The sequence below is a fragment of the Stenella coeruleoalba genome (genome assembly GCF_951394435.1).
Source record: "Stenella coeruleoalba genome assembly, chromosome: 19".
Taxonomy (NCBI): domain Eukaryota; kingdom Metazoa; phylum Chordata; class Mammalia; order Artiodactyla; family Delphinidae; genus Stenella; species Stenella coeruleoalba.
The window spans coordinates 44,841,598-44,866,966 of NC_137165.1; the positions used below are offsets into that span (position 1 = coordinate 44,841,598).

At 53.8% G+C, this 25,369-nt stretch overlaps 1 protein-coding gene across 2 annotated transcripts in view; it reads left to right on the top strand.

Annotated features, from left to right (window-relative positions):
* CRHR1 (corticotropin releasing hormone receptor 1) overlaps nt 1-25,369 on the top strand; it is a gene marked incomplete at its 3' end in the record, with an annotated part of 50,577 nt that overhangs the window by 12,825 nt on the left and 12,383 nt on the right. Inside the window, exons 2-4 of one of the 2 annotated variants that reach the window (XM_079905112.1) lie at nt 10,688-10,775; nt 20,167-20,286; nt 24,895-24,980. In XM_079905112.1, the coding sequence (XP_079761238.1) occupies nt 10,688-10,775; nt 20,167-20,286; nt 24,895-24,980 (294 nt within the window). The remainder of the gene's footprint in view (nt 1-10,687; nt 10,776-20,166; nt 20,287-24,894; nt 24,981-25,369) is intronic. The other variant, XM_079905111.1, reaches the window with a different exon arrangement.

The window sequence follows — 25,369 nt, forward strand, 5'->3', positions numbered from 1 at the left end:
CACTTGTCAGAGAGCTGACTGAGCGAGAGCACAACTGCTAGTGGCACCTGCGTGGCTGGCGTCTCCGTGCTGTCCCCAACCTCGGCTCTGTCTCTCCGAGTAGCAGATGCCTCTCCCACCCCCTCAGGGACCGGTTCCCAGTGTCTGGGAGAAGCTCACAGCTCATGGCTGAGCAGTTCCCAGGGTCAGGGGCTGGATCAGAGCCCCGGTCGGGCTCCATTCCCTTGCGAGAACCAAACTCCACCCTTCCTGAGCCCCCAGCTGACAGGGCCCCACTGGTGTCTACCCCCCAGTTCCCACTGCCAGCTTTCGGGGATCCAGGCTGTGGCCCGGAGCTAGAGGTCAAGAGGCAAAGTAACCTGTCCCTCCTCCTTTGGAGGATCCATGCAGTGGTGGGGCCTAAGAAGGGAGGCCGGACAGGCAGGGAAACAGGCTGACCTGCCCAGGGGTACAGCCCCAGGATCGGAGCATCTGTATGGTGGGTAGATAGTAAAGGCTCCACTTCTTGGGGTTGAGAAGGATTAAATGAGAAAAATCACAGGGTCTGGCCCTGTGCAAGTCTTCAGTCAAAGCTGGAATTTAGAAGAAGAAAGGAAGGAAAGAAGGAGAGAGGGAGGGAAGAAGGGAGGAAGGAAAAAGAAAGGAAGGGAAGGGAAAGGAAGGGGAGGAGGAAGAAAAAATGGAGGCTAGGGAAGACTGAGACCGGTGGAGAGCTTAAGACCAGGAGAGAGAGGAAGATGTGTAGGAGGGACACCGGGAGGCCAAGAAGGCAAGAGCTATGAGAAAATGTTAATGAGTGAATCGAGAGCGAATCATATCAAGAGGAGGAGAGGAAGAATGTGTGAGCAGCAGAAAAGGAGGCTAGACCAGGATGGGAGGTCAGCGGTGCTCCAGGGCACTGCCCGCCCCCCACCTCCCTTCCCTGCTCTCAGCAAATCTGCATCAGCGACAGTGATGCAAACTTTACTTTCGCAGGTGTCTGCTGGCTCCTGGGAATGGAGTGGTGGTGGAAAGTGGGTGTGCACACCCTGGGTGGAGAGGCAAACCAGTCAGGGGGCGCTTCTGGAGAGACAGGCCGAGTCAGGAAGGAAGCAACTTATACATACATAGTCGAGTAATACTAATCACTACCATTGGTTAACGGCTTACCGTGTGTTTGGACCTGTGCTGTGTGAAACGCACCATATTATTGAATCTCTCCAAAAGTTTTAGAATATAAATACTTCATCCCTATTAGCGCCATTTACAGATGGGGAAACTGCGGCTCAGGGATGTTAAGTGATTTACCCAAGGTCACATTGGTAGGAGGGGGCAAATAAAAGATTCCAGTGTGGATCTCTCTGGCCTCAAAGTTAAAGGTCTGAATTTCTACTCTCCTGTAAAACCTGGAGTCAGAGCATATTCAGACCTGGAAAGGAGTGTAGGGAACACTACCCTCCTCATTTCACAGGTGAGGAAACTGAGGCGGGGGGGGGGGGGCAAGGGAAGGAGACTTGTCCATGGTCACAGAGCAAGTTTGCCAGATTCGGAACAGGAGCACAGCCCTGCACTTTCCACCCCAAAAACACTTTTTCCTTCAGCACAGCCTCCTGGAGTCCAAGGTGGAGATCAATGCAGGAAGGAAGACCAAGGGCAAAAGAGAGCTCCTGGTGGGCAGGGGGAAGAGATGCAGGAAAACGTGAACCCATCAAAATGTCCAGGTGCGACCCCATGGTGAGAGGGGACAGAAAATGAAAACCCATCCATTCATTCACTCTGTCAGTCATTCATTTATTCATTCAACAAACATGTATGGGGGCCCACTCTGTGCCAGGCCCCACTAAGGGTACAGAATTAGCCAAACACAGACCCTGCCCTCAGGGAGCTTATAACCAATGGGACAGCATATCTGGGACCCTTGGAGGGGAATGTGTGAACTCCAGAGCTGGGGTGTCTCAGGTCCTCACTGCCCTTAGGGTGGGTGAAGCAGGTTTCAGCTCTGCTGTGGGGCCTCGTTGTGTGAGCAGAGGAGTGAAGTAGCAGGGAAGGGGGCAGGGTGTCTCCTGAGCCCAGGGCTGCAGGGAGAAGACCTGAAGGTGGGAGCACCCAGGTGTGCCCCACTCCCTGAAATGTAGGCGGGAGATCTTCCTTCCCATTTTTTCCTCTCTGCACAACAGCGATTTAAGTTAATTAAGTGGAACAATAAATTCTTTCTCAACTGCCTAGAACAGAATAATCTTTCACTGCTCACCCACTTTGGGGAAAGCACAGGCTCTTTGCTTTGAGGTGGCGACAGGCTGTGGCTGTCCTGGGGCAGGATGGAGAGAAAAGGGTGGTTGGGGGCAGAAGTCCTGGGCAGTCAAGAGGGCTGAGAATGGACATCTAGCATCACCACCCTCTGTCCCAAGTCTGGTTTTACCCTGGCTAGTCTTTAGAGCACCTCTGCGTGGATTAGAAAACGCCCCCCCCGCCCGAGGGTCCCGGCTCTGCTGATGCAGAGCCTGCAATTCTAGCCCCCAGAGACCTCTCCACTTGGCACCTCTGTGCAGGGCAGAAATTGCACAATTGCCTGTGGGCTCTGTACCTCCGCTGTATTGTCATTCCGTCACTACAGATATATCCCCTGTAGGCACACAGGCTTCAGAAGAGTTGATTGCATGTGTTTTATTTCTGCAAACCAGATCCTCATTTTTAAATCCAATGGGGAGCCAGCTTTCTAAAGAGATCTTGATTTATGATCCCTCTTCTTTTTCATATTTAGATTTTTTTTCTCTTGGCTTTGCTTAAAACAGGCTATACCTTGAAAACCACATCTCTGATAAAGGGTCACTATCCAAAATATATAAGGAACTCATACAACTCAATAGCAAAAAAAAAAAAACCCAAAAAAACAAAAACAAGCCCCACAAATAATCCAATTAAATCTGGGAAATGCAAGTAAGAAACACAATAAGATTTCACCTCACATCTGTTAGAATGGTTATTATAAAAAAGCCGAGATAAGTGGCAGGGAGGATGTGGAGAAAAGGGAACCCTTGTTCACTGTTGGTGAGGATGTAAATTGGTGCGGCCACTGTGGAAAATAGTATGGAGTTTACTCAAAAAGTTAAAAATAGACTGCCATATGATACAGCAATTCCACTTCTGGGTATGTATCCAAAGGAAATGAGATTATTACCTTGAAGAGATGTCTGCATCCCCGTGTTCATTGCAGCATTGTATACAATAGCCAAGCTGTGGAAACAACCTAAGTGTCTATAAATGGATGAATAGATAAAGAACAAGTGGTATATACATACAACAGAGTTTTTTTTAAATTGGAGTATAGTTGCTTTACAATGTTGTGTTACTCTCTACTGTGCAGCAAAGTGAATCAGCTCTATGTATACATATACGCCCTCTTTTTTTGGATTTCCTTCCCATTTAGGTCACCACAGAGCACTGAGTAGAGTTCCCTGTGCTAAACAGTAGGTTCTCATTCGTTATCTATTTTATACATAGTATCAATAGTGTATACATGTCAGTCCATACAATGGAATATTATTCTGCCATAAAAGGGAAGGAAATCCCGCCATGTGTGACAACATGGATGAACCTTGAGGGCATTATGCTGAGTGAAATAAGTGAGACAGAGAAAGACAAATACCATATGATCTCACTTATATACGTGGAATCTAAAAAAGTCGAGGGCTTCCCTGGTGGCGCAGTGGTTGAGAATCCGCCTGCCAGTGCAGGGGACACGGGTTCGAGCCCCGGTCTGGGAAGATCCCACGTGCCGCGGAGCAACTAGGCCCGTGAGCCACAACTACTGAGCCTGCGCGTCTGGAGCCTGTGCTCCACAACAAGAGAGGCCGCGGTAGTGAGAGGCAAATAAATAAAAAGTCGAACTCAGAGAAACAGAACAGATTGGTGGCCACCAGGAGTGGAGCGGAGGTGTGGGAATGGGTGAAGGTGGTCAAAGGTACAAGCTTCCAATTATGAATGAATACATTCTGCGGGTATGATGGACAGCATGGTGACTATAGTTAACGATACTGTGTTATATATTTGAAAGTTACAAAGAGAGTAGATCTTAATAGTTCCCAACACACACGCGTGCACACACACACACACACACACAATTGTAATTACGTGAGATGATGCATGTATTAACTAATCTGATCGTGGAAATTTTTTTGCGATATATACATGTATAAAATCATTATGTTGTACACCTTAAACTTATACAATGTTATACGTCAATTACATCTCAATAAAGCTGGGAAGAAAAGCCACGGCCCAGAGCAAAGCAGACTCAGGATGGTCAGATATTCGGGTTGTGGAGCCAGGGGACCCCAGGACCCAAGAGGAGTGGGCCTTCCTTCCTCGGCCAGCAGACGGCAGTGTCCACTGGGGGTCTTGCCTCCCAGGGATGATTGCAATCTTGGCTTCACTGGGGAGCTGGGGGGCCTCTCTGTGCTCCAAGTCAGGATCTGCCACAGTCTCGTGGGCCAGGGAAGGCAGCCAGGCTCAGGTTCATCCCCAGCTACTGAAGTTCCTCCACTGAGCCGGTGCCTCCGAGGTCTCACTTCCCCTCTCTGGGCCCGTTTCCATACCTACAAATGGTGAACTGACCGGCTGTGACAAACTGATGCTCTGGAATCCACGTTGGCACTCCAGGCCTGAAGGACCCACCGCAGCCCGGTGTCTGGGCCCTTCCGCAGATGGCCTGGCCAGTCTCCTCAAGCTCAGGACCCTCCCCTTGCCTGGAAAGCCCTCTCTTTCCTTCTTACAGTCTGTGCCCACTCTGCCATTCTCAAAGTCACCTCCCCCAGGAAGCCTGCCCACACCATCTCCTTGTGCTGAGCCCTCCTGTAATCCCATGGTCCGCCTGTGCTCAACAACACCTTGCCTTGCCATTCTCCTTTTAGTGTGTGTGTGTGTGTGTGTGTGTGTGTGTCTGTGCATCCTTCCCTGCCTCTTCTGAATTCTTCTCCTTTTTTCCAAATCAAGGAGTCCTGGACTCCTTGAATGTAGAATCCCAGTTCAGCAAGGGGCTCAGTGAGATCACTTAATCTGGTGGTTTAAAAAAACAAGAGACAAAAATCAAAACAACTTTCCTTCTAAGCTGAAAAATCCCTTTTCAAAGGAAAGCTTACAGAGAAGGCAGAACAGTCTGACAGAGTGAAGCAGAAGGCCTTGGTCCTGCTGCAGCCCCACTCCCCGGGGCCTGGAAGGAACACCAGGACCAGCCTGCTCTAGTCCAACCCTCTCTGTAACCAAGGAAGATTCAAGGGCCCAGAGTGACCAAGTCATGATAGTGACCCCATGGGCGCTTCTAGAAGACTTTAAATTTCAGAAAGCATCTTCCTCCTTTTCTCCCCCCTCCCCAGGTGAGCTGCGTCCCTGTGATGCAGGAAAGAAAGATCACATTGCCCAGAGGGGCCAGGTGACTCGCCCAAAGTCACACAGTTAGTAGTAGCAGGATGGGGCTCAGAACTCAGCAGAAGGGGGAGGAATCTTGCTGAAAGATCGCTCGCAAATGCTGCAGCTGTGGTTCTGCCCGAGGGCCAGCTCAGTCCCTGGCTCCTAGGGAGGGTTTTCTTGGGGCCTCTGAGGGCCCTCCCAGGCTGAGCATCAGAAGGTGTTGTGTAGGGGAGGGAAGGCAGGCCCCCGTCTCTTTGCTCCTCATGAATCTGGGGAGATGAGCGCGGCCCCTGGTGCCTCCAGTGGCCCTTCAGGATTCTTGCTGAAAGGTTAATTACCAGACCATCCCATCAAAGGAAATTGCACTTCTGTGCCTTAAAGACCAAACTGAGCTTCAGCAACATAGTTATTTATGGGCTCTAATAAGCATTTTCTGGGTGTGATTAACCTTTATGCCAAAGTCACACTGGGAATGGGGATGGCAGCTTCAATTCTAGCCACGCTGTGTGCTGGCCGGGGGTGGGGGCATGTACGGCTGCTGGAGCAGCCTGGAGCCGGCAGGCAGCTGTCACGCTCCGGCCCGCCCACCCCGCCCTCTCCGTGGCTCCTGCGCCCTTCCCTCCCTCTCTGCCCATCGCTTCTTCCCCTGCCCTGCCCTGATCCATCCCCCTCCGTCCTTCATCCACTTGAAAGACAGACCTGATCGCCTGCTTCCTGGGCCCTAGTCTCCACTCAGCTGCTAAAAACAGTTCCGTGACCTTGGGCACCTCAACTATAAAATCCCTGTAAAATGGGGAGCATGGAACTTGCTCTGTGTGCTTTCCGCAGCACAGTGCCCCTTCCGTGTCAGCGACCCCTGGGTCCCAGGACGGTCAGTTTATGCGATGCTGTGATCGAGCCACAGCACGCCCTTGACCTTCTCAGAGGTAACATTCCGGCTTTGGCTCTCTGGCAAGGGGAGAGATTTGCAGCTGAGGTGCGGGTTTTATTTGGGGGCCTCGGGGCTGCCAGGCTGGCACACAGAAGTGAGGCTCTACCTCCTGAGTGAGCCTAGCGCCTGCCAGCTTCAGATCCTCAGTCCCATTTTGGTTTTCTCTCCACCTCACCAAGTCCTGAGAGCTTGGTTTGTCAAAAACGGTTCTGAAAGGAGAGCCAGCGGCTAGGGCTGATGACAGAGGGGTCCAAGAAAGTGGCGATTCTTAGGTCAAAACCACTTTTGGTTTACTTTGAGAGAGGATGACATGTCCAGTTTGGTGAAGCCCAGGCCTCTGATGTGACCCTACTCACCACATGCTCCAGCCATATTTTTTGGAGTGCTAGACCTCACCACAGAGCGAAGGAAGCTCTTCACCCTCCCCAGGAAAACGGCCAGCATTACACGCAACATTCTGCATTAAATTACAGGGTTTCATCCCCTCCCCTGCCTCGTGTTTGTAGACACCAGAGTAAGAATTCACAGCTTTAGCAGAACACAGACAACAACCTTGAAACTTCGGGGGCTTGTCCCTACAGTGCAGTACTCTCCTGTTGCTGGAGTTGGAAAACTAGTGAGAGTTGAAGAGGAGATCAACGTACGGTAGAAGGAAATACACAGGAAAACTCTGGACTTTTCATGAAACTGTGATTCAGGAATAAGCCAGGAGCCTTGACAAACCCTTCCGCAGAGCCAGAGGTGTCACAGGCCCAGATTCTGTACAGAGCCAGCATTTCCTGAGGGGAGAGATTGGTTTGGGAATTTGAAGAAACGTTTTTCTGTGCATAGTGCAAAACGGGCCCTCTATTGGGAGAAAATGACTTTGTGAACCAGCACATCCAAGGAGAGGTAAGGGTCAGGGTTACAGTTAGCCAGCCAAGGACAGGCTCCATCCCGTGGCATTTGCTTTGGATTCATGATGAATCTGCACGCGCCCTGCTCCTCTGTGAACCCCAGGACATTCAGAGGCGAGGCTAAGACTTTCTGGCTGGTGTATTTGCCATCTAATTAGAACCCTGGGGCGTAAGTGCATTGCACTGAGGCAATTCCGTGCATTTGGGACTAGTCTGAATTCTCTGATTGCCAGGGTCTAGAGCATGTACGGAGGGGACCTGGGCACATTGACGAGGGACCGAGTTGCTTTGCTTTGGAGGGTCGGGGAAGGTGCTGCCGCGGGGAGGGGCTCTGGACCTGGCGTTTGAGGACTGCAGACTTCACCAGGTGGGCCAGGGTGATGAGGGGGCAAAAGTGTGCAGACACCAGCAGGACCCCACGTGCTGGGGAAGCAACAAGTAATTCAGCGTGAATAAAACGTGGTGTGCTTTCAAGGAGAACGGGAAAGACCGAAACACAAAGCACAGCTTCAGGCTTAGAAGGACAGCGATGGAATGCCAGGCAGCAGGGCTGACATTTTCACGTCGGTGTTACCGGTTCCTTTAATTTGCCTGCGGCTGAGCTGCCTCTGGGAGCCCCATTTCCATGCTGTGTGTGTACACGTGTGTCTGTGCTGGGAGGTGGCAGAGGCAGGGGTGGGTGGGGGTCTCTCGTCCCCTTCTAGAAGAGGCCTCTGGCCATCCCAGCTGACTGGCCCTCTCTGGGGACAGCTCAGAGCTGGGTCCCCGCTGCCTGTGCTGAGCCGAGCAGCAGGTCTGTCAGCGAGGACACAGCTCTCCGCTCGGCGTGCAGGAGCCAGTGGCAGGCCTGGTGGCTTCCTCCTCTCTCCGCTTCTGCGTTCTGAAGTGGAAAAGGAGGGTAAAGATATTTCGCCATCTCTCCGGGGACAGTGAAGTTTAATTAGTGATTAATAAAGTGTTGGAAGTTCCTTGGGGCCAGAGAGATGAATGGGTTTGTTCTAAGCACTCCCGAGTCCCAGGAGCGAGTTAGCTGACCCCAGCGCCGTGGGCTGAGGCCAAGCGCTGGGCACGGGATGGGGGTACAGGGCCGGGGGGTGGACCTCGGAGCCTGGAGCTTGGCCCGGAGCAGAAAGACCCCTATGATGTGACAGGAGGAGTGTGCCAGCGAGGGGATAAACGAACCCACTGCGGACTCGGGCACAGCACTGAGGGGACAACGTGGGGGAGTCATCGGGGTCAAGGGGGGCTTCCTACAGGAGGTGTGGGTGGAACAGATCCTGACCAGGAGTGGGGAGCATTCGAGTCCATCTTGGGTGGGAGAGCGGGGAGCAGGGTCTGTCTTTGTCATCAGACGGCGGGAGTGGGCAGGTGGGTGGCACAGGTCGTGAGGGTCTGGGGCGCAGGGTGGAGGCCAGTTTGGGAAGAAGGTACGGGAGCAACAGGGTCAGGACTTGGGTGAGGCAAGTGAGGCACTTTTCTCAAGCATGGAATTGAAAGAGCTGCCCCAAAGTGCAGTGTCAAGATAAATCATATTTTAATATTATTACTGATTTTTCCTTCTACCCGAGGCTCCAGTATGGCCCAGCACTGTTTGTGATCCTGGCTTTTTAAAAAAAGCTTTTGATATGTTGTTCATTATGGACTTTTTTTGCATTAATTTAGAGTTTAAAAAAATATTGCATTAAAATATTATGTATCTTGACTACTATGTTTTCTGGTGCCACCCCCCCTTAAATTTTGCACTGGAGGTGAATGCCTTGGTCTCCTCACCCTAGTCCTGGCCCTGCGGTTGAGGTCTGCAAATGAGGGCTGCGAACGTGTGCTGCTCGTGTTGGCCACCACCCTGGCTCTACTCTAAATTAGAAACTTGCTCACGTGGGACTCGGACAAGTCGCTACCTCTCTCACGAGTTCATTTTCCCCTGTGAAATGGCTAAGGCTGCTTCCAGATCGAAGTGTCCCTGTCTGAAGCTCTGCAGTGAATTTTGCAGAACTGTTTGGAAATGGGCTGGTGCTGAGACACCATGGCAGGTTGGGGGGCAGTGGGGAGGAGAGGAGATGGTCCCGGGGAGGGGACCCCAGGGAGGAAGAGCAGAGGAACAGGGGTGGTGATGCGGAAAGCAGCCTCCCATGAGGTCAGGGAGACAGGGCTCTGCTGGTCCTTGGGCTCTCATGTCCTGACAACTGGAGGGGGGGCCGGTTACGATCCTCCACTACCCCAACCCCCCACACGCTCCTTAGCCCTTCACAAATCAAATCCCAAGGGAAACAATACCTTGCCACCAACCCCTGACTAAATAAGAGTCACCAAGTTCAAATCAATCAGCATGACCTATTGAGTGCCTCTTGTAGACCTGAAACACAATGTAACTCGTTAATATATTCAGCAAATTAGAATGCAATGAACAAAACAAAATCCCTCCCATCTTGGGTCAAGCTGTGCTGCTCACAGAGGACTTCTACCTACACTGCGTCCTGTAAGCCTGGCGGAGTGGTGGTGGGGTGGCTATTACACCCATCTTTACAGGTGAGGAAATCGAGGCACAGAGAGGTCAAGTAACCTGCCCATGGCAACACAGTGAAACTGGGGCTGGATGCCAGGTCTCTTTTGACTCTAAATCCACAGGGAAGGTGTTGACCTTAAGGGAGGGGACACAATGATTATGTGCGGGTGTTAGTTGAAGAAGTGGGCAGCCCTCTAGGTGTGAGACCCATGCTACTCTCCCCAGGTGGGCTGAAATTTTGGAATCAGACTGACACAGAGTCCCCAGGGAGGGTAAGAGGCAAAGATTCTCCCTGGATTAGGGCAGGCATCTTTCCAGACACATTTATCCCTTCACCTCTCTGGGCCTCAGCTTCCTCATCAGGGACAGCCAGCCCCACAGAGAATGAAGTACCGTCGCGGATATAAAATGACTTGGGAAATGGTGAGGCACGATCTGTAGTGACCAGTAATTAGCTGGGTGGGGATGAGGGCCCGGGAGGCAGCTCATTAAACCACAGGGCCTGAGCTCCTGCAGCTGGGGAGGGAGGGAGGCTCACCAATGGGGGTCTTCTGTGAGCCCATGCGGGTGGGGGGGTGCTCGGGGGGGGGGGCAGGTGGGAGGGTGTGGGTGTGGGTGTGTCGGGACACGCCTGTGCCACCCTTGAGACCCCGTGAGGATGGAGGTGGCTTGCTCAGGCAGAGCCTCTCTGGAGGCCCCCAGCCCTCAGGGAGAAAGTTCCCCTCTGTCCTGGGAGCCTGGGCTCCTGCTGTCACCTGCCTCCCTTTCAGGCCCCTCAGAGAGAAGGGCAGCCCCAGACCTCGTAGGCAGAGAGGACACGGAGGAGGGGGGAAGGGAGGCTGGGCCGGTGGGGGAGGGGTGTGTGTCTGGAATGAGACGCGTATGAAGGGGGCAAGAGGGGCAGCAGGAAGCTCCAGGCCAGACAGCTCATGGCACAGTCTAACTGTGTCCGTCACCTCCCTGTGCCCACAGGCCCTTCTCCTCCTGGGGCTGCACTCCATCTCCGCCTCCCTCCAGGACCAGCACTGCGAGAGCCTATCCCTGGCCGGCAACATCTCTGGTGAGCACCCCCATCTGCCTCCTGCAAGATTCCAGGTCCCCACCCCCCCACCCCCAGGGCTCCCAGAGCCTGCACACAGAGCCATGCCCTGGGGCAGGAACAGCAGAGAGATTTCCCCTCTGGGGCCGCAAGCAATCCATCGTCTATCCACGGAGTGCTGTGTCGAGCGGGGTCCTGAAGGTGGGTGTAAGTGTGGTGGGAGAGAGAGCTGCGACTAGGTGACAGCATCAGCCAGGGGCACAGAGGGGCTCGGGGCAAGCGTGCCAAGTAGCTATCCTCCCTGCTTTGGGGTGGACCACAGGGGAAGTCGCCCCAGCCCTTGCAGCCGTGAGAACCAACAGAGCGGAGGGCTGGGCTGACTCAGGCATCAGTGAGGAAGGAAACCTGCTGTTTGCTGCTGCTAAAAATGCCTGAAGCATAATATGTAGGGCGCTCTGTGTGGGGCACCGTCCGAGGTATTTGAGATACAGCTCTTCCTTGACTTACAATGGGGTTACGCCCAGATAAACTTATCGTAAATTGAAAATATCGTAAGTCAAAAAGTCATTGAATACACCTAACCTACCGATCAGCATAGCGTAGACTAGCCTACTTTGAAATGCTCAGAACGCTTACATTAGCTACAGTCGGGCAAAATCATCTAACACAAAGCCTATTTTATAAGTGTTGAACATCTCTTGTAATTTATTGAATAGTGTACTGAAAGTGAAAAACGGAATGGTCGTCTGGGTACAGAGTGGTTGTCAGTGTGTCAGCTGTTTACTCCCATGATCGCGTGGCTGACTGGGAGTTGCTGCAGCTGCCGCTGCCAGCATCACGAGAGAGGATTGTACCACATATTACTAGCCTGGGAAAAGGTCAAAATTCAAAATCTGAAGTGTGGTTTGTACAGAATGCATATTGCTGTCAAGCCATTGTACAGTGGAAAAATCATTAAAGTCGAACCATCGTAAGTCGGCGACCATCTGTATATTCACCGAGTTTTTACGACCTCCTGAGGCAGGTGCTGTTATCTTCCTTTTACACATAAGGAAACTGAGGCACAGAGCAGAACTAGTAAGTGCTGGAGCTGATTTGAGCCCAGGAAGCCTGGCTCCCAGATACGTTCTTTAGCACCGTGCTCTACCCCTCCTCGATAGAAAATACTGCTTAACTGCAAATATTACTAATACTTGTATAACTTCACCATTTACAAAGTGCTTTTGTATAATAATCTTATTTCATCCTCACAAGAGTTTAAGATGAGATATTTGTACAGATGAGGAAACTGAGGCGTGGGAGAATTCGGTTTTTGGGCTCCTCAGGCCATGCCTTTTCTAATCTGGGGTGTGGTCCTTGAACCCTCATCCTGGTCCCTTTACCCAGGGTCCCGGGGATGCTGCTGCCCAGCGAAGGTGGAGAGGTGCACCTGAGGGTCTTTGAGAGGCTTGTTCTTTGGTGATTCATTTTCCTCTGCAGGTCTCTCTCCTTGATTCAATCCAGCTCATTAACTGAGCACCTACTGTGCGCCGGGCCCCATGTTCCCCGGGAGAACAAAGAGGAGCTCACAGTCCGGTACGGGAGTCAAGTGCATAGACACACGTGCTATGAGGCACAAGGCCCGCGCTGTTGGAGAAATGGCCACCACGTGCTAGCAGGGAAGCAGGGAGTTTCTGAACCTGGGCCTGCGGGGAGAGGAGGCTTCCACAGCTCCAGGCAGCTGCCCCCTGGCCTGCTGTTCCCTCAGTAGGGTGGGGGTTGGGGGGCGAGAGAATGAGCACCAGACCTGGAGCACCGACTGGGTTCCCATGCTCATAGTGGCGCTCAGTCTTGTCCTGTGTGCCCTAGGGCCCCCCACCGACAGCCACAGGGATGAGTGCGCCTTTGACTCCCTTGAGCCTCACTTTGCAGTTATAGAGTAGGGCTGACACCTGCCTCAAGGATCTGTTATGATTAAATACACTATGTTTAATGGCAAGATTTCACAAACTGTAGAGTGCATACCACTACTGAGTATTATTTATTATTGTTGGTAAGAGCAGGCTTTTAAAGTGCTTACTGTGTAGCTGCAATGAGGGGCAGGCACTTGCCATGAAGTGCTCACTACAATGGAGGTGGCAGGGAGGTTAGATTGGGGTGGTGTGAATCCCGGAAGCCTTCCTGAAGGAAGAGGCTTCAAGGTGAGTCTCTGAGAGACTCTGAGCAGGGACTGGCAGAGAAGAGCCAATGCTCTGAGCCGAAGCTAGAGTTGACTGAGGACTAGCAGGTGGGTTTGGTGGAAGAACAGGGGAGGGGTCGGGAGGGCAGAGCAGTAAGCCTGGGGAGGTCCTGGGAGCCCAGAGCATCTGCCTGCAAAGTTGGCTAAGCTGGGCCATGAGGAACAGAAAGTTCTTGAGCAAGAGTCTGGAGAAAGACCGGGAGGGAAGAGACCTGCTCGGAGCCCTGGCCTGAGAAGAAGCTCCCCCCCTGATCCCAGCCCCTTGCACGGCGGCCAGGTCAGTCTCCACTGACTTGCTTATTGTGCTCCTGCACAGTGACATCCCTGAGCCCACGAAGGTGTCACCTGTCCTTGGAGGCAGCAGGCCGTGATGAATGTCGTTCATTTCCCGATGACTTGTACTCTCTGCCCCTACCCCCAGCCCAGCCCAGCCTGCCTGGCTTCAGGGCACGCAATCCATCACCCTCCACAGCAGCCTCTGAAAATGGGCTGTTTGTCTCCAACACTAAGACCTACCCAGACTGATGGGCACTGGTAGGGACAGATGGTGAGGGTGGGGTGGAGGGACTGAGACAGATGGATGGGCGTCTGGCCGGGGTGGCTGGCACTGAGCTGGGGCCTTTGGGGGGCCTCTCACATGCCAGGAGCAGGGAGAAGGTGGGTCCCCAGGGCTGAGGCTCCATCCTGTGGCAGATCACAGACCTGACAACTCATAAAATCATGGCATGAATATGACGATGCCAGAAAGTAATAGAATTACTGACCCATGACATCAGAGATAAATGGAATCATAGCACTGACAAGGACCCAGGGTCATCTCCTGTCTGAAGGTCATGAATGATTACAATAATTAATGTAATAACTAATAATAACAACTAATGTTTACTTAGTGCCTATTGTATGTTAGACACCATTCTAAGTGCTTTAATCTCATTCAGTCATCAAACAATACTGTTAGGAATTTTATTTTATTTTATTTTTGCGGTACGCAGGCCTCTCACTGTTGTGGCCTCTCCCGTTGCGGAGCACAGGCTCCGGACGCGCAGGCTCAGCGGCCATGGCTCACGGGCCCAGCCGCTCTGCAGCATGTGGGATCTTCCCAGACTGGGGCACGAACTCGTGTCCCCTGCATCGGCAGGCGGACTCTCAACCACTGCGCCACCAGGGAAGCCCAGGAATTATTTTTATCATCATCTTACAGAAGAGAAGCGTACAGCTCAGAGACGTTACGTAATTTGCTCAAGTACACATGGGTACTAAGCAGCAGCCCCAAGGTTTGACTCAAATGGCCTGACTCTGGACTTTCCCGCCACCACGTATGTGGTCACCTGGAAAGTCGCAGTACCCAGGGCCCACTATGGTCAGTCCTCCAGGGGTGCAGAGACGCCCCTGCAGTTTCCCATACCTATACTGGGTTTACACACAGCTCCCAGTATTCCTCAGAACCTAGTATGTGCCTGACACCGTACTAGGTGCAACACTGAAGAGCCCACAGGACGGGAGGCTCCCACCCACTTGTCCTGATGAATCACACACCCTACAAAGGTTCTTTTCTGCCCAGCCAAGGAGAAGACAGTCCAATGACAAAGTGGCTGAGCAAAGAGCAGGACTGTCTGCCTGGCCTCTCTATGCCAGGTGACCCAGGCAGAGCCCCTGCCCATTCATCCCAGCAGCACCTTCCTGGAATGAGCAGGCATGTGTGTTTCAGAGGCTGCCCTTGGGCCCCTTGGCGCAGCCTTGGCTAAGTCTCCCCCCTGGGCTTAAACCAAACAGGGGGATGGGCTTCCCAGCTGCAGGGCTGCTGCCACGTGCCCACCTACCCTAGTTCATTCAGAAGCCCCCGATGGGAGACCCGACATAACTGGGGACAGGAACCAGGTTCCAACCTTTCTTGGAAGTTATCTGCTATGGAAAGATCTGCTGAGTACATTTGGACCCTGAGCCTGATGGGAAGGGAACTATATCCTCTATTTGGGGGAAGAAACCACCCTCAAAGGGTTCTTTTCTGTTCATTAGAGCAGTCCCCCCAGGACTCTGACTCAGCAGGTGTTTTTCAGAGGCAGGTGGGCGCCCTTCCTACTGTTCCTCTCTCCTCTTCCCTCCATTCGCAGGGATCTGGGGCGGGCTGACCACAGTGCTCCCATGAACACCTGGAGTGTCGGCCCCATGCATCTGCTCTGCGCATGTGTGGGGAAGGAGGAAGATACAGGACCGGTTTTCTGGGTTACTTTTGGCTGCACCCACCCCAGCCCCAGAAGAAACTCTGTGGGGATCCAGCTGCCCCATGAGTGAGGGGGGTGAGCCACAAGCGACAGGAATGTTACTGCCTCAGACACACTGAGCACACACCTGCCTGAGGGCCTTTGTAGCTGCTGTCCCCTCCAGAACCCTCTTCCCCCAGGTAGGCACACAGTTACCTCTCTCACTTCCATTGGGTCTCTGCCTAAGTATTAGGACCAAATTAAAATAGCACTCCTGTCAGTCTTTATCTCCTTACCCTGCTTGTTTTTTCTCCATAGCATCTCTCACTGGTTAACAGGTACGTCTGTCTGTCTGCACACACAACCCCAACCCCCAACCCTGTAGACTGACAGCAGGGCATTTTTTTATATACAGCAGGTTCCTATTAGTTATCTATTTTAGACATATGAGTGTATATATGTGAATCCCAATCTCCCAATTCATCCCACCCCACCCCCACCCCCACCCCCGCTTTCCACCCTTGGTGCCCGTACGTTTGTTCTCTACATCTGTGTCTCTATTTCTGACAGCAGGGCATTTATTTTATTCATTACTGTATCCTCAGCTCCTAAAACATTTTTTAGGTGGTCAGTAAAACTTGTTGAATAAAGAGCAAAGTCTTTATTTCTCCCCACCTATTACTTCGCTGAGCAGGAGGGGACCCTGGTGACGGGTCTGCACGGGGAGGAGTTGGGTCCTAATAGTAACTCAGGCTTCGTGCTGCTGGCTGGTAAGTCTACCTGGCTATTTGCAAGGCTGGTTTACTCTGGTCCAAAGTGCTTCTCAGCCCAGAACTATGCTACCCAAGGGGGAACATAGCCCCCAGGAGAGCAGGAGAGACGCACATTTGTATCAGTGGGACCTGGGGAATCGCAGTCCAACAGCCCTGACCTCTAGGTCCTTATAGCCCCCATGCTGAGTGACACCAGGACTTCCTTTCCTTCCTTCTCCCCTTCCCAACTAGGAAATCCAGTCCCTCCCCACCCACAGCACCTCTGAAATTATTTTTCTCTGTACCTTGTTCTCCTGGCTTTCTGTCTGCTTCTCCCTGTTTTATTCTCAGTGTCTTTTGTCTTCTGTTTCCTCTCTCTCCCCCTCTCTCCTTCTCCCCTTGTCCCCTCCCTGCTTTTCTTCTCCTCAAAGAGTGATGGAGTGAATTGAATGGGTGGCATGAATTTCATCAAGTGCCCTTCACATTGCCTGGTACAGAGTAGTGTTCAACAAAGGCCGTTTCCCCCGGCCCCCCAAATCCTTCCTTTCCTCCTCTTTTCCCTCCCTACCTCTCTCTTGTCCGTCTACTCCCTAAAACCAAGAGGCCAATTCCGCTTAGAACTTTCTAGCCTGTATTTGCGCGTCGTAGCCCGGTCGCCACTCCTGATTGGCCCTGTGCCTCTGGCCGCACCCCTGCTTGGCTCTTCTCTCCCTCGGACCCCGCCCTCTCTGGAGCCCAGGCCAGCGCGCAGGGGCCTTTTCTTTCGGGGGGAGGGGCAGCGTTGTCCCCTGGCCGCTTGCATTTAGTTTCTCTTCTCCATTCTTGCAGCCTCTCTCTCCCTTTCTTCCCGTCTCGCACCAAGACTTTCATTCCCTCCAGGATTTTCTGGGCTCTTCACGTAAAGGTCATGTCTGATGCAGTGTTCCCCCGTACCACCTCCACGCAGCCTTCTGTGAGCGTCGAGGGACGGGAGGAAGGGAGAGAGGGAGGCACTACCGGAGGAACCCAGGACACAGAGACCAGTGCACCCAAATGCTGAGAAGGCCAGTTGCCCAGACTGGGGACTGCTGTGGTGCAGTGGGAAGAGCCCTGGGCAGGCGTCAAAACCCACTTCTGCCTCTTAGTGTCTATGCGACTAAGGATAAGCAATTTGCTCGGCCTCAGTTTTCCTATCTGTAAAACAGGGAGAATTAGCGCCCACATTGGCAGATGGTGTGAGACCCATAGTAGGTGGTATGGAATCCTAATCTGTACCACGGACTAGAGGCAGAAAGCTCTACCCTGCCCATTCCCACCTGCATATCCCCGACCGGCCGTGGGTGGGGTCAGGCCTCTGGGCATTGGCTGGTACCTGGTCCTTGAGACCAGGAGGGCCATTGGCTCAGCAGCCGGTCCCTGCCTCGGCTGTGGCCTGGTCTTGGCTGTGGTTGGTGCCCAGTCCTGCCCTGCCCTCTGTTCTTTTCTGAAGGGACTCTGGGGAACTCTCCAGGGCGGGGGAGGGAGGGCAGATGCTACACTGAGAGTGGGCCTTAGGCAAGTTCCAGCTACCACTGTGACATTCCATTTCATCTCCCAGTGCCTAGCTCAGGACATAATGTGAATGAGTGAGTGAATGAACAACCTCCTGAGGAAGGTTATGAAGTCACATGGTATATGTAAGCGCCTGGCAGGTGCCTGGCACACAGTCAGCCCTCAGTAAATACTGCCCCCTTTCCCTGCTGCCTCTTTGACTGTTCTCCTCCCTGTATTGGCAAGCAATGTGCTGTAATAGAAAGAACACTTGATTTAGAGTCCCAAACACCTGGTTATGAGTCTTAGTTCTTTCACTCATTGACTCACGACCCTGGGCAAGTCACTTACTTCCCTGGGCCTCAGTTTCCTCATCTGTAAAAAGGGAATAATGAATCTGTAAATTAAAAAAAAAGGGGGAATAATGACATTGCAGGGTGAATGAGGAGCAAACAAAATACATGAAGAAGGCCTTTGGAGAAGCAGAGCACGGTCCGTAATACTATCCCTCCCTCCTGACGGCCACATGCCTCCGTTTCTCCCCTCTTCCAGGCTCAGCACGACTGGCATGACCCATGGCAGATTAAAATCTCAACCTGATTTCCTCACTCCCCTACCCCCATCACCTCTCTGTGATGTCATTCGTGGGGGCTCCACTGTGGCACAGCACCAGGGCTTGGCCCACCCCTGCTGCCTAGCTGGCCGTCTCCTCGTGTCCATTAAGCCCCAATCCAGATTTCTTTCTCTTTCAGTTAAACCACTTAGCCTCGAAGCCTTTGGCCCTTGAGCCCAGATTTGCACACACATCCTATGAATAGCTTTGATTAGAAAGAAAAACCAGAATTTGGTACAAGTGTTGCTCAGCACTGCCCTGCATCCAGCAAGTAAGGGATGCCAGTCTAGCCCAATGCTGTTTCCTGAGAGACTGGGCACAGGCTCAGCTGGGGGGGAGATGGCAGGCGGGCCCCAGCCAGGGCTTAGCAGCTGCTGATGCCCTGGACTGAAGATGCCACCCCTTCATTGGCTCGTGGCTCTCCCTGGCTTGTCTGTACACTCTATGGCCAGTCTCAGGTTATTAACCTCTCCCATCGTGATGGACACACTGGGTCTCCACAGGACTGGTGTGCCAGCCTTGAGAGGGGCATGGAAAGTCAGAGAAAGAAGGAGCAGCATCAGGAGGGATGCCAGGACTGTCCTCAGCCCAGCCCCCACCCATTGGAGACCAAAACCCCCCACCTTCCCAGAAGTGTTACTGTGGCTTCAGCTCTGCTCCAACACACACACACACACACACACACACACACACATGCACACGCACGCTCCACTCCAAAAAGCTCTTAATTAAGGGCAAACATTTGGAAGGGGATTTTGACATCCTCTCTCTAGTCCAGTTGTTTACATCCTTTTCTGAGTCACAGACCCCTTTGAGAATCTAATGAAAGCCATGGTGCCTTTCCCAACTGCATGTATAGAACAAATTTTTCATTTAACTTCAAAGTCTCTATGAACCCTTAAAGCTTCCAGTGGACTGAGATTAAGAATTTCTGATCAGATCCAACTACTTCATTATCGATAAAAAACTAAGGCTCAGAGAAGGCAAGAGACTTGCCTACAATCACACAGCAAATGAGTAGCAGAGACCAGTCTGAAGCCAGGGTTCCAGATTACTGATTCCTTTCCACTCCCCCACGTGGTGTCTCCCTCCCTTTTTTCTCCATGGTCCCCTTCTCAGTCAGTCCTCTCCTAGGTCCCAGCACAGACCAGAGCACGAATGTTCCGTAAAAGTGGTTATCAGGTGAGCTGGAAGGTGGGCCAGCTTCCTTTAGCTGGTTCCTCCCTGCAGGTCCAGAGCAGATGTGGTTTGGTTCTAGAGACATGTGAGGGAACTGGGTCAGGGGTTGGCTGGGTCTCTTCTGAGCCATTCCAGGCTGTGAATTCTTTTTTTTTTTTTAATATTAAATGTGGGGTTTTTTTTCTTATTTATTTATTTATTATTATTTTGGCTGCGTTGGGTCTTCATTGCTGCACGCAGGCTTTCTCTAGTTGCGGCGAGTGGGGGCTACTCTTTGTTTCAGTGTGTGGGCTTCTCATTGTGGTGGCTTCTCTTGCTGCGGAGCACGGGCTCTAGGCACGCAGGCTTCAGCAGTTGTGGCACTCAGGCCCTAGAGCACGCGGGCTTCAGTAGTTGTGGCATGCAGGCTCAGTAGTTGTGGCTTGTGGGCTCTAGATTGCAGGCTCAGTAGTTGTGGCGCATGGGCTTAGTTGTTTCATGGCATGTGGGATCTTCCCGGACCAGGGATTGAACTCATGTCCCCTGCATTGGCAGGCGAATTCTTAACCACTGCGCCACCAGGAAAGTCCCATGCTGTGAATTCTAAGAGCTGCGGTCCAAGTAAAGGGCCAAGAGAAATGTCCTCAGGCTGCAGAGCAGGGGACCTGGAGCACGTCCAGCCTTCCTCTAAATGCCAGCCAGGATCTCGACTTTTAACACCACCTCCAGCCATCTCTGTTCCTCCTCTGCTCTGGAACCCACATTGTCTCCCTGGTGCCATAGCATCAAATTCAGATTCCTTTCCCTGGTGTCTCCTCTTGAGAAAAGGAGCTCATCTCTGCACTGGGGTCATTGCTCCTGTTCTGTCCCCAGATGGCTTGTGAATGTGGCCCAGTGGGGAGGGGGGTGGGACACTGCAGAGGGGATGTTGCTCTGCCTCACCAGCCGTCTCTGCCCCCAGGACTGCAGTGCAACGCATCCGTGGACCTCATTGGCACCTGCTGGCCCCAGAGCCCCGCAGGGCAGCTGGTGGTTCGACCCTGCCCTGCCTATTTCTACGGTGTCCGCTACAACACCACAAGTAAGGGAGCCCGTGGAGGGCAGACCATCTGGGAGGTGGGACAGGATGGGGAGAGCTTGGGACTTGTTGGAGGTGGGGAAAATAATAACGACAATGACAGTAATAATAATGCCTTCATGGGTACAACGCCATTGACCAGTGGCCAGCTCTGTGCTCTGCTGGGTATCCTGCTCGTTACTACTGATGCTCACGATACCCTGGAAGAGGCTACATGTGACTGTGTTATATAACTAAGGCCTCCGAGGCTCGGCGAGGTTAGGGAAGTTGCCCAAGGTCAGCAGCTGGTAAGAGGTGAAGCTGGAATTTGCATCCGGGTCTGTCTGACACTTTCTTCTGCAGTTGACAAACTGGGTTAACGTTGGCATGAGCCGTGAGGTAGGGCAGAAATCATCAGAAAGCCCTAACTTTGCTCAGAGAGGATACCAGGCCTATCCAGGGCCCTCCAGCCACGAGATGGGGGGACTCAGAGTTTTCGATCCGTAGGCAGGGGGCTTGTCCTTGCATGTAGGCCCACAGGTGGGGTGGGGGTGGGAGACGACTGCCCCGGGCAGGGTTTGTTCAGATACTTGATCCCCGTGTAAACACCCTGCTCCCCTGGGGCCCTGAGCCTCCACCTCCAGGCTTTGCGGCTTCTTGCTATGCCACCTGTCACCCTCAGAATTAATCTGCTCTCCCCTGTCAGTGCCTCACAGCCCCTGCTTATCAAGAGGCAACAGCTGCAGGCCAGGGGCCCTGAGCTGTCTGAGGGGAGGGTGGGGGGTTCCTTGGGTGGGCCCTTGGGATCTGGTGGGCCTGAGCTCAGAGCCCCCCAAGAGGTGACAGAGGGGGACCGCAGACACCAATTGTGACCTTCAACACAATTTTCCTCTCTTATGGCCCTCTGGCCCCTCCTCTGAGGATGGAGAAGGCTCGATGACGTGGCTTCTTAAGACTCTGTCCAGCTCAGAACTCCCAAGTTCCTTCTCCTGCCCCTCTCTTTTTTTTTTTCCCAGCTGGATTAATGGGGTTCGGGTTGGGGGCCACAGCCAAGGAGCGGTGGGAGGGCCCTGGGGAGGTGTTGGGACTGGGCGGGAGGCTGGAAGAGCCAGACCATGCAGCTTCGTGTGTCTGCAACTGCACCCTGGACACCAGGAGGAGAAGAAAGCCTGGAGGAGGTGTGGGGAGAATGCAAGTAGGAGGAAGGGCAGAAGGACCTAAAGGAGAGTTTGTGTATCCTGCCAGCCTCTAACTTGGGCCCATCGTAGTTGGAAATGCAGGCAAAGAGGCTAAAAATGCCCAAGGTCACAGGCTTGGAGGCAGCGCCGGAACTGGGGAGCCAGAGCCCTCCGGCTGTTCCCCTCAGCTCCCCAGAGAAAGGCAGCGTTAGGGCTGGTGCTTGCTGGGGCACGGGAGGGCTGCTTCCAGGAGGAACCCCCCCAAGTCCCCTCACCAGAGCACCAGGTCCTGTCACTTCCACCTCCAAAGTGAGTCTCATGTCTGACCCTCCCTGCCCTCCATCCCCAATGCCACTGCCCCGGTCCAGGGTACCCCAATCTCCAACCCTAGTTTCTCATCTGACCCTGTCACACCCTTGCTTGGAGTCAGCCCTTCTGTGGGTCCCCATTGCCCCCATGGTCAAGTCCACCCGCTAGCTACAGTCCTGCCTACCTTTGCAGCCGGTCCCGGCCACTCCCCATGAACTACCCTCACTCTTGTCCCCAAAGGTGACTTGACGTGCCCCAAATAAACCTTTAGTGCCTGGGCACATATAACTCAATTGGGCAGCCCTGCCATAAGTGGAAGCCGGGAGTCTTGGGTTCTAGTCCCAGCTCCACCTGTACGCTGGTTAAGGAACCCTCTGCACTGGCTCTTCCCGGGCCTCAGTTTCTCCACCTGCAGGATGGGTGGTGGGAGGTTTGGGTGAGGTGCTCTCTCGGCTCCCTTGCGCTCCCCTCTGTGATCCCAGGAGGGGAGATGGAAGAGGTGATGGTTACTTGACGTGGGGGCAGGGCTGGAAGACTGCCCTTTCCAGGTGCCCCCAGTGCCAGAATGACGAGGAACACCCGTGTAATCAGTAGCGACTGGGAACGCAGAATCGTACCTAATCATTAGGCGCTCTTTAATTCATTACTGACGAGGTGCTGCCAGGACCTCTACGCCTTCCCCTTAATGGCCTCCTTCCCACTGCATCTGATCTTCAAAGGAATGGGAAGCATTTCCCAAAATATCCATTTTCCCATGACTCTCCAGGAGGACTGCTCAGCTCAGCAATTAAAGACAAGGAAGTCGCCTCCTCCCTGGCAACGACTCGCGGCTTGTTGGGCCTGTTTTCTTGCAGGATCGCCTCCTGTAAGCCTGCTCCCTCTATGACCCGGCCTGGGAAGGACTCCAGGCTCCTGCCCCACCTATGGGATTCAAAGGGGAGCTTGAGCCAAGGGGATGCCTCCCGGAATCCCCGCCAGGGCCCCCTATGATAGCGACAAGCGACATGTTCTGAGTCTTAGGTAAGGTTATAGAAATATAGCTCCAAGACAATAATGGTAAGAATAACAGCTCACACCACATGCCAGGTAGAGCTCCAAGCACCCTGTATACGTCAGCTAAAAATGCCCCTCAACCATTGAGGTAGGAACCCTTGTTAGCACCATTTCTGTCTTTGCAGATAAGGAAGCTGAGAAGTCGTGGGACTCATCCAGGTTCACACACAAAGCTAGTGGCAGCTGATGGCAGGATTCGAACCCAGGCTGTCTGGGTGGAGAGCTCGGAACACGACAGTATACTGCCTCTCTTAAGGCAGCAGCTCCCACCCCTGCCCTCATGCCCCTTCGCACCAGATCTCTGACCCCAAGTCCCTTTCTTTGAAGACACTATGGAGCAGCCTCTGGTCCCAGGCACCTTCCGTCCATGGCAGACACACTGGTTTCCCCTGCTTCCGTGCCTCCCCACAGGCGTCCCCGAAACCCCAGCCACCGAGCCCTCAGCCCTCTGGTAGCTTTTTCCTCATTCAGCAGTTAGGAGGGAATCGGCAGCATCTTCAACTCTGCCCAAGGGCTCAACTCTGCCGAGACTCAGGTCCACTGGCAGGGAAGCTGAGCAGAGCTTTAAAAATCCAGTTAGCCTCAGTTCCCCACTGGTGTGCTGTGCGAGAACAGCCTCTCGGCAGAAGGGCTGAGGGGCAGCGTTAGAGAGGAGGTCTCAGCCCGGCAGCCCTGGAGGCCAGGCCGGGGCTGCCTCTCCTGGGGAGGCAGCCGCAAACCCACCTCCCACCCCATCCTCTCCCTCCTGTGTGGTGCTGCCAGCAGAGAGGCAGGTCCCAGGCTGGACGGCCTCTTGGGGATCAGCTGGTCCAGCCCTTCCTCTTACACGTTAGGAGAGGGTCCTGAGAGGCCAGCTGGCCGATGGCACTCACGCAGTGGGGGCCCCCGTTCTGCCTCTCTCGTGGCGCTCTGCCACTGCTGGGACTGGGACTCAAGCAGCTTCCGCAACCTCCTTCGGCCCTGCTGGGGGGGTGATGTGAGGTGAAGGTCAGTGTGAGCCATGGAAAGGCTGCAGCAGGCGAGGGGCTCCGGTGGAAATGGCTCAAGCCTCTTCCAGCCAGTGCTTCCTGGTGTCAGGACCAGAATTTACTCAGGGAAACATATTTAGAGCTACTGATGCCTGAGAGGGGTACAGGGTGGAGCAGGGTGACCTCCGCCAGCAAAGAGGAAAAGACTCCAGATTTGAATCTCCCTTGGACCCCACCCTACTGGGTTTCAGGGCCCTGGTGTCCCCGGGGGGCGGGCAGGAAGGAGGGTGTCCCAGAGCCCTGAAGCCAGGCCTCAGTTCAGACCACAGGCAACTCCCAGTCTCCTTAGAAGGTGACACGTTCTGGCTTCCAGGCTGATGACTGCTTGGACCCCCCCACCCCTTCCCGGGCCACATTCCTGCCTTTTTTTCCCAAGTGCCATGTGCCAGGCTGGGAGCCAGTTGGAGCGGATCCTAATTACGAAATAATTGCTACACGAGACCCACTCCCATGACATCCCCCAGCACATCTCCCATCTCCTGCCACCTGTCATCTTCTGTCCCGAGAGACCCCCACCACGGATGCTCCCACTACGTGACCCTCCAACATAAGGCCTGCCGTAGGGAAATGCCACCCTGGGGACCTTCCCTAACAGCTGCCCTGTGATCCCCACCCCCGTGAGACACTGCTACCCTGTGAGACCCCAAAATGGGAGATTTCTCAGAAGGGTGCCCACTGTAATCTGCCCCACATAAGGGCTTGCAAGGAAGCAGGAAACGGCCCGGTGAGCTGGTCAGGCCTCTGCCCGTGGGCCAGTCCCGTGGGCATGATTGTGCCAGCCTGGGTGGGCAGAGCCATGGCCCCGTGGGCACGCATTGGGGTCACCGCTGTACCTCTGTGGGGGGCCAGTGGGCAGAAAGAGGCAGGAAGGTGGAGGTAGTAAGAAAGCTCCTCCCCCCAGCTTCACCCCAGAGCCCCCCAGCTTCACCCCAGAGCCCCCCAGCAAGCCGGCTCCTGTGCTGGCCCAGAAGGACGGTTAGATGGACAGTCGAATGGACGGACAGATGCTCAGTTACTCTTTGGGAGAGGAGCCACGGGTCACTTTGACTCTCTTCTTTTTCCAGACAACGGCTACCGGGAGTGCCTGGCCAATGGCACCTGGGCCGCCCGCGTGAACTACTCAGAATGCCAGGAGATCCTTAGCGAGGAGGTGAGGCTCCGAGCCAGCTACCCTGTTGAGGGCTGGGCCTGGGCCCCCAGCACGGCTCTGTGCCTGCTACCAGCCAGTCGGATGGGAGAGCCAGAGGCTGAGAGAAGCCAACTGGGGAGCCAGAACTAGGCCAGCCCGTGAGTGGGCATCCTCAAGGGAGGGTGAGGCCAGAGGGCAGCGGGCAGGCTCTGACAGCGGTGAGTTGAGTCTCCCTCCCTCCCTCCCTCCTTCCTAGCTCACTGGGACCGGTTCTCATCCGTTTACACCCCACCCACTGGAGTGACACATCCAGGTCCAGCCAGGGTCCTGCGTTCGAATCCGGGATGTGGGTGGGAGGAGCCATGGAGCTGGAAAAAGCCCTTGAAGAGCCTTTCAAATATTTAAATGTT